The sequence below is a fragment of the Ruditapes philippinarum genome, unplaced genomic scaffold (assembly GCF_026571515.1).
Source record: "Ruditapes philippinarum isolate M1 unplaced genomic scaffold, ASM2657151v2 ctg1610_1_1_1_1, whole genome shotgun sequence".
In the NCBI taxonomy this organism is placed as follows: domain Eukaryota; kingdom Metazoa; phylum Mollusca; class Bivalvia; order Venerida; family Veneridae; genus Ruditapes; species Ruditapes philippinarum.
The window spans coordinates 38,158-48,209 of record NW_026859270.1 but is presented as its reverse complement, the minus strand read 5'-3'; the positions used below and the strand labels follow the sequence as shown (position 1 = coordinate 48,209).

At 28.5% G+C, this 10,052-nt stretch overlaps 1 protein-coding gene across 1 annotated transcript in view; it reads right to left on the bottom strand.

The window, feature by feature from the left end:
- Positions 1-1,114: 1,114 nt before the first annotated feature.
- Positions 1,115-10,052, bottom strand: part of LOC132755921 (transient receptor potential cation channel subfamily M member-like 2) — a 45,787-nt gene continuing 36,849 nt past the window's right edge. Inside the window, exon 16 of the mRNA XM_060746859.1 lies at positions 1,115-9,885. Coding sequence (XP_060602842.1) covers positions 9,781-9,885 — 105 coding nt within the window. The 3' untranslated portion in view covers positions 1,115-9,780. The remainder of the gene's footprint in view (positions 9,886-10,052) is intronic.

Here is a 10,052-nt window from a genome sequence, read left to right as displayed (position 1 = left end):
GCAAATGGGATTGTCGACAAGTTCTTGCCATATTAGATTAAACCCTTCCATTCCTTACTTCAGAAAGAATAGAATCTTTTGTTGTAAAGTGGGGATTGTTCTACAGAGCGCCGTTTTGCGGGGGTTAAACAGTACTTCAAAATGTCTAAATATTAATTTTTGGATCGATTATTGTTAGTCCGAAAGAATTTAGGGCTATATGTATTTCAATGTAACGCTGAACTATTCTTAAGGTCGGAAGTTTACGGAATACACACAACAGCCATTCAGATTAAACGAAAATAGTTCTCGACTGGAATCTTTGTTATTCGCATCGAATAATAAAACTTAAATTACCAATAAAGGATAGGATTACACAGTTTAATCACCTCTAAATTATGCTTATTTCTTTAACATAATACGCAACGAAATTAAGAAAATGTAAGTACATTGTATTACTACTCATCGATACAGTCTTTACTTAAAGATAAAATATAGATACTTTATAGATACAAAATTGGGACTTCTTAGAAAATTAATGATGATTGTTTAATGCTGAATCTGCTGAAGTTATGCAATGGCTTTTGTACTTTGAACAGTCCGTCAAAAGTATTCGGAGGTTTTAATATAGAGTCTGGACCGACTGCACAAAAGTTTAGGCATGTGCTGGTTCAGGATAATAACTTTCGGCTTAAGCAGGAAAGGGGTTAGGATTCTCTGCTTATACATGTATAATATATTCTGTAAACGCATCTTATGACATAAAGTATATTGAAGACCTAGGTGTCTTTGTTGGTAGAAATTAATACGGATGTATTAATCGGACAAGCCAGCCAGCCAATTTGCATAAAACTATAAACACTGGAAAGGTTCATTAGGCCGCCATCCCCTAGAGTCGAATGTGATTCAGTGGTTCTCTTCTGTAAACTAACAATGCAGTATCTCTACTTCACTTTGAGTTTCCGTCATACCGACATTCAGTGCAGTTTTAGGTGTTCAGGATAAAACTTTCATACATGTATATTAGAAAACACGCATGTCATTAAAAACCTATGGAAGCCCGTAACTGACACAGCATCCATTCATTCGTTCCCCGTACATGTAATCATACGAAATCATAACAAATAACAAATACTTTACATTTACAATAGATTTATTTTACTGGCATTGTTCTGTATGACAATTTTAACAGCCAGTGAATTACAGTTACATGTTACATAACAGAAATGTTTTTGTTTTAAATCAAATATTTTTAGGCACATGCACTGTATGCATATAATTAACATGAATAATGATAAGAAATCAAATTAAGTCTTTCTAACGCAGAGGTAGTGTTATTATTGTGTTGCTTGAAACCTAGTGGAAGTTAAAAACAAGCTAAACATATTATGACTCAGTGATATGGCAAATTCAAGAAACGGGATACAATATGCAATAAATTATGAACATATTCAAGTTTAATACATCTAAAATATTCAAGAATCATAATAATTTTATTCATGAAATATTCTAAGTACAATAAATCATGAACAAATTCAAGTACATTTACAATAAATCATGAAATATTCAACAGCATAATTCATGAAATATCAAAAATGGTGAAATATTCAAAACTGATGATTAATGAAATATTTAAGTATGATAATTCGTGAAATATTCAAAGATCATAACTCATGAAATATTCAAGCATAATAATTATGCAAGCATCATAAATTTTGATATGCAAGCATCATAAATTTTGATAATATGCAAGTATAGTCAATGCAAGTCATACTTGTTATGCGAGTACCATAAAATGTAATAACAATCATAACATGTATCATAAATCATCATAAATGTAGTTATCATAAATCATAATGATAAATGTAGTTATCATAAATCATGATAGATGAAGCAATCATAAATCATGATAGATGTAGTCATCATAAATCATGAAAAAAGTAGTTATCTTAAATCATGATAATAATTTGTTCCCTCAATTTGAGGCATGAAGAGTATTTATGAACGCTTATTTTTAATCCTTACCATGTTCTACATATAAAAGTAAATTTAAATTTGGCCTAAACCATTTATTATTTCTTAATGAAATTTTTAAAAGAAGTACAGAATGAGCAGCAGTTTGTTCATGTATTATTAGTTATGATTGATGAAAAAAGGGTCACTTGAAACTGCTTGAACTATGCAACTTACAGTAAATATAATGTTTAACACATTAACAACAAAAACACAAAAAATATTTTAACTTATTGTTATAATATTAATACCCGTTTAAAATTATATTTGCAAAACAAAATACCTGCAATGACCAATGAATAGCAAACACTTTAAAGAACTCCACTGAGGTCAAATCACACATATATAATTTGAAATTCTTACTTAGTTCAAGTGTGGCACTAACAATTGTAAAGTTTACAAACCATAATAAATATACTGAAAATTAAACTTTAGGAATATTCTTAGCCCCTTTGAGTGAGAAGCATTCTTTTTGGGGTGATTTTGCACAAAACAAATGATTCTGATCTGGAAACGGATTAAGAGCATAATCTGAAACTTGGCGCCCAGACCTACATCAAATGGTACACAAGTGTTGAAAAAATAATTCTAGTGCCTTCAAGTAAAAAAAAAAAAACCTCAGTGGTGTCCCTTTAAGATTGAAAAAAACAAAACAAACATACCATTCAAAATGACCTATTAACAAAGCATCTATCTATGATTACACATGTATATACATAAGTAATATGTTTACATAAAGAAAACAATTTTTCAACATAAAAGACAAACTCCAGGAATGTACACAACAGATAATAAAACGACATTCAGAAATATTTCTCAAAGTGCTAAGCCTTTGCCAACAGTATAGAACCAGGCGAGCCTGCACATCCATGCAGTCTGACCAAACTCTAAACCAATGCTGGCTAAGTTTTCATATTTACATACTGAAATCCCTTTATTTCCATATGGACTGTTCCACATTAAAAGCAGCAGGGCAAATCCATTACACTTGCATGGTAAGTGGGTAAGTGTTAAGGTTTTGATTGTGACCAGTGGTTAACAAGGGGGAAATTTTAAAGGATCATCATAAAAACAATCTGGCATGGAGTCCATCTAAGTAATATCCAAATATAATTATATAATTCAACAACAATAGAACATTTGATTTCAAAGTACAATATTGTAATGTAAGAAGCGTTTTTAAAAGCATGCAGTGTGCTCCAAATACTGTGTTATTATTTAAATGAAAATGCTGTTCTATCTCGTCGTTAAACCATGTAATGAAACATGACTGTGGAATAAGTAAAAATTGTTCAAATACAAAACATGATGTGATAAGATACATACAAAATGCAATTAAGTGATATACATGAAGTATGATGGGATATTAAAAGTGATAAAATATGACGGGAAATCTAGTGATAAAACATGATGAGCAAAAAAGTGATATAATATTATGGTGTTATAATCCATTTAATCTGAATCAGCTGATAAAACAGGATGCAATAATGAATTAATAAGCATAAATCCAAAGATAAAACAGGATGTGGTAATGAATTAAATAAGAATAAATCAGTCACTAAAACAAGATCTGATGATGATTTAAATAATCAAAATAAAATCAGTGGATAAAACATGATGTGATAGTGAGCTTAATAAAAATAAATCAGCCAATAAAACAGGATATGATAATGAGTTTAATAAGAATAAGTCAAAAGATAAAATATGATGTTACAGCATTGTCAGAAAGATAAAACATGTTGTGATAGAACCATTTTTAATACAAATAAATCAGAAGATAAAACATGTTGTGATAGAACCATTTTTAATACAAATAAATCAGAAGATAAAACATGTTGTGATAGAACCATTTTTAATACAAATAAATCAGAAGATAAAACATGTTGCGATAGAACCATTTTTAATACAAATAAATCAGAAGATAAAACATGTTGCGATAGAACCATTTTTAATATGAATAAATCAGAAGATAAAACATTTTGCTATAGAACCATTTTAATACGAATAAATCAGTAGATAAAACATGTTGTAATAGAACCATTTTTAATGTGAATAAATCAGATGATAAAACATGTTGCGATAGAACCATTTTAATACGAATAAATCAGAAGATAAAACATGTTGTGATAGCATTTTAGGACAGCAAGCAATATAGAAAAAATACAGAACAGGATATAAAAGAATGCATATAATAAAAGTCAAAACAGCTAAATAGACAAAACATGATCTGATAATATATTCAGATTAAAACAAGCCATTTTAGGCTGTTTTGTAAAACATCTATTTCAAATAAGCACCTTTTTATCTCATTTTAAAAACATACACATTTAAACAAGTCTTTTTGCATTTAAAAAATGCTTATTATTTTCTACTTTAAAATGAACATTATTTTGAATGACTCAACTACCTATAAAGTGATGAACTTTTACGATGTTAAGATGAATGCTAAATAAGCTTATTATATCCTAACACATAAAAACTATTTACAATATTCGTTGGCAGTTTATAATGATTATCTTAAGTTCAGAGATTCAGAAGAGTATATAAAAACACTACCATTATTAAAACTTTAACCTCACAGTCATGTTGATGATGTACATTGAACATGCTATTTAATTTGGTATAAATCTATTGGCTATTTATTGCTATTTTTAAGATATATCAGTTTGATACTGTTTGAAAAAAAAATGATTGTCTTAAAATTTAAAATGTTCATTTCAGTAAAAAAAATTGCCTTTATTCTTATTTAATCTACATGTATGCATCTACAGAAAACACTAAACATGGATGTAAACCTTAGATAACTAAGCATTAGCAAAAACCTCCCATCTTTAACTTATGAAGGTTTTGTTTCTTGTTGGTTTGGTTTTGTATGCCAAATTTAATACATAATTTAGTCATACCATGGTGGTGAATCAACCTTACTTGCTTTCCTGGACAACTAAGCAGCAATTACAAATTGTGAGGTGTTTATCACCATTTATACTAAAATGACAATTTCAATTTTTTTTATTCAAGCTATTCTACAAGTATATACAATACGAAAACAAAAATATTCAAAACACTAAGGGTAGAGAAAGGAAAAAAAATTGCAAAGCTCTATTCTAATCATTTTGCATTGTCTAATCTACATTACTTGACAGTAGGACATTTATTTTATTTTTTATATAGCAGTTTCACTAGCACACTTAAGATTCATGTATATAATGTACATGTATAACAATATTTTCTGAGATGACAATGATTATATAACAAACATGTATAGCTGTTCACTAGGAGAATAAATTGGGCATGTGATGATGTTAAATGTGTAATACTGATGCATGCCACACTATCATGCTCTGCCTCATTTTGAATATTTTGGAACCATGTGACTTTTACTTGAAAGATAATTACGTTAATTGCGAAAAGGATCTACTGTTAATTGTATTGGCTAATACATGTGGAATAATGTACAAGATAATAGCAAATCAAGGAAAGTTAAAGGAACTCCACTAAGGTCCAAAGGCCTAAAAACATAAAACTGCAAAATCTAACAAATATTAAAACTGCAAAATCTAACAAATATCAAATAAAGCACTTAAAATGGAAAAATCGGTAATGGATAACAAAGAAATGTACTCAGAATTAAACAGGAAATTGACTTTTTTGTACAATTCTTTGGCAGTTTTGAGCTAAAAGCTAAAAATGATCATTCTCGAAAAAAAATGGAGAGAGGCAATGACTTTAAAATGTGCACATAAATAACTGGTCTTGAGCTACATCACTTGGTACAAAAATCTCGGAAAAATATTTCTAGTCCTGTCATGTCAAAAAACCTCAGTGGAGTCCCTTTAAAGTTGAAATTTGCCGAGACAAACACACTAAACAACAATAGCTGTAAGTATAAAACAGGTAAGCAACTTACTATAGAACTGAGATAAAAGATAATGGAATCATTCAATAAATACCCTGATTACCTCAAATAACAACACATAGTTTTGAATATAAACACAGATTTCAACATTTGTATGCATGTAAATTATTTGTTTTATTTCATGAGGTCAAGCCAAACAAAGTTTTTACACCAATATAAGAAAGAATTTATCTTATTTTATGTCAATATTTAAATATTCATATGAGATACTATAAACATTTTAATTGCATCCAATAGATGTTACCTAGAACTCGGCAAATGTGGGTTTTTCCAAACTCACAGTACAAATAAACTTTTACCATTGTAACTTCACAGAGCACTTCCGTTCACAATAGATAAGCCAGTCATTTGTGCTTATTTTTGAAGTTGTAGCTATAAAAGTTTGTTTGTACCTTGGAATTAGCTGGAAAAACCTAAAGTATTCTTAATTCCAGCAAAAGTCTATTTCTTGGGACCTTTACATTTAATCAAGTACTAAAGATGCATGTTTTCTCTCCTTTGTAAACAAATAAACATTGTCTCTTTTAATAAGGAATAATACAAGATTTGTTTTTAACAACATGAATGCAACCCATCCTCATTTTGATAATAAACAAAAACAATTTAACTTAATTTGATAATAAACAAAACAATATAGCTAAATTTTCCAAATTTGAAAGATTGACCTTCAAGGACAAGGTCACTCAGAGATCAAGGTCACATAATTATAAATCTATCAAAATGAAGCTCTTGACAATAGTTAAGTTCAAATATAAAAACTTTTGTTTATAGAATGAAAACTGTACAGCAAGATTTACAATTTTCCACAGACAGATGACAGACAGACAATAAACAAACAGCCTGTCTAAAAAACAAACAATATGTCCCAAGTTAAATCTAAAAATACGAGGGACATAGAAATTACATTCGCACTACTACTATTTTTTTTTTTTTAACAGTCATTCACATTTTAGAGAATTTAAACTTTATAAAATGAAACCATTCCAAGAATAGTATTTTGCTCAATCACAAATATTCTTACAAACTAGGATATATGCCTGTAAGTGGCAGAGTTTATCATAAAATATTCATATTCAAATACTTCCGACTGTCGAAACATTTCCATGTAGAAAAATATATGAGATTTATGGATAAAGTACTTACATTATCACAGAGAATAGTCAACAACCTTGGATAATTTTTTCTAAATTCTTCTATCAACATTTCATATTTAATTTCACAATTGTGCAAATATTATAGAAATAAATCTTTTCAACTATTTAAAAAAATAAACAATAGTTTCTTTCTTAATAAGATTGTTTTTTACTAAAATTAAATGGTATTTCTGTAGTAAACTTAAATGAATTACAAAAGAAAAACTTTTAAAATCCAGTTGATTAGCTTTGCTTAAAATGTGCAATTAGAAATTGAAAAAAAAAACAACATAATGTGACATTCTAGAACGTATAAAATACTTAAACTGTATTTATAAATGAGTAAAAATAAAATAAAAAATCGTAAATTTATGAAATAAAAAAGTTAGATCTCATAGAGTATCAACATATATTTGTAACCTAACTTAAACATAAAATATAACTTTGAGACATTTTAGTGTTCTAAAAAAATCTGCAACTTATTTTAATCAATAAAATTCTTACTTTTATTTTCAATACATATTTATAAAATTAAGATTAAACTTTGATTCAATTCTGACTCAATTGAATACTGAGATAGTCAACATAATAACAAAGACATAACATCATAAAATAAAAACACTTACTTAAAAAACTTTTTCCTCTTGTTAATTTCTTTTCATAAAACCTTTCATTAAAACATTATTAATTTGCTTAAAAGTAATATCTGATTTTAGACAAAACTATTACAATTAACTTTTTTCTAATATCTTTAACGCTTTGAGATATAACAGATTTTACGACATTTACCAGGGACATAATATAAAGGGGCATAAAACTAGAGATTAGAGTCATGTAATATTTTCGTCAAATCAATTGTCTTATATTAATCGTTGCAACAGGTATATTTTTGTTTGTTCGCGGTAATCGTGTAAATAAGAGAAATAGAAGTCAACTGTTTGTTTGTTCAGTTTTACGGTGCACTGACACAGTTTAGGCTATATGGTGGCGGAAGAGGGGTTACCTTGGGTCTTACAATATTCAAAGCAAAACCACGGGACAAAACCACATCACCTGCTGGAGCTAAGAGATACAAAGACTCCAGAAGATTTTAACAGTCCTTACATATCCAAATGGTGTTTACGTGATTTTATGAAAATTTTATTGATCTTTTTTATTTCATTTTTCTTTTTTTTTAAATAATGGCATAAATATAATGATTTAAACATTACCCCATTACAGATTGATCGGCTATTAATAGGGCATCAACAAGCATGTAAGATGTACAGACTCAATGAAACCAAATCTCCAAGTTTCATTTTTTGTTGTTGCTATTAATGCTCCTGAGGATTCACACACACTTTATCCAGATTTTTTTTTTCTAGTTAGTAGTTGCTTGTCCCTTTATATTAAGTCCCAGATTTTACTATATAACAAACAATGTAAAGAATATGCAAATAAATCTGCTGTATAACATTATACACATAAAAACAAGTTTTAGTATTATACTATATAACAAGTTAAGTAAAACCTAAAAGAAATTCTACTACTGTCAATGATTTTTATTCACAGCTTCTATACTGTTTAAATAAAGATTTTTTAAAAATAGTATTCAGAGGAAATTTTGGAAACTTTTAAAAGAACATTTTGTACAAAATGAAATACAACTTTTTCTTTCAGATGATGTCATGATATACAAGTATCAACCATATCTTTCCTTTTTTCTTTTTCTTTTTTTTAAGTCATATTTGACTATAAGTAGAAAATTGAGTTGGTCTTAAAGAAATCTTCACAATTTTAGGAATTTTCAAGATTAAATTGACAAGTTTAGAATTTCAATTTGGAAAAGGCTCACAGTTGGCCAATATTTTTTATCAATGACAAAAAGAATAACTTATATACAAAATAATCACTGTACATACAAACAATAAACGAGATTTACATACATGTACTACAACATGGAATATTTTTACATGAATGAAAACTGGCGCAGTTTGGATACACAGACATAAAGTGGACACCAACAAGTGTGAAGGAAATACCCTTTCCTTATAAATTTAGTAAAAAATTTATTCAAAATGGCGCTTTTACAAATCCTCTAACAAAATATTCTATAACATAAAATATGCCCCCCAAAAAGCACACCTGCTTAGCAATAATATCAACATTATAAGCCTTTGCTATAACTTATAAATCACAAAATAAAATGCATTGATTGAACTTCATGGTCGATAACTTATTGTTAATACTTCAAACTGCGTTGTATTTGCAATATTTACATTTCTTTTTTCATTTGATTCACTTCTAATGTAACCTTGTAAGAAATTCAGGCTGTTTGAAACCAAAACTTTTTTTTCTTCTTCATAAATATCATTAAGTCTTTCAATGAAGGATTGCAAATAAATACTTGAAACAAATCAATGTATCTCTCCAATCAGCAATCCCTAAATTTAATTATACTGGCTAGAACTAATGGGAAATAATTTTGTTTATTTGTTCCTCCTTGGTGAAAAACAACAAAATTATTCAAAACCAAAAAATTTGTTTTTCAAAACCTGCATGAACATTTTCAAATATATTAACATGTCCCTCAATATCTAATCTATATTTTCCCTTTGTAAATTAAGGTTTTGTTAATTTTTGCAATATTCCAAATTTTTTGGTTTTGTTCCACTTTGGCTATGGTGAAAATTTCCATCCTGAAAAGCGGCTTCGCTGTACGATGGCAAAATGGTTTTGTTCCTATAATAGGTGTACTATTTAATGATAAGCATCATGAATTCTGGCAGCCTCCTGTACTATCACAGATTCATTTCCAAACATCTTCACATATGGTGACACTTCCTTCCATTTTGCGCTCAATCCCTACAAGAAAAGGCAAAAAATATGTAGCAATGATGGATGATCCATAATACTGCTTTGACAAAGATAAAACCATAGCCTCTTTATGGGCAACATAAGAAAGACAATGGCTTCAGTATGTACAAATTAGAAAAACTATGGCCACACCATGTACAAAAGTAGAAAAACCA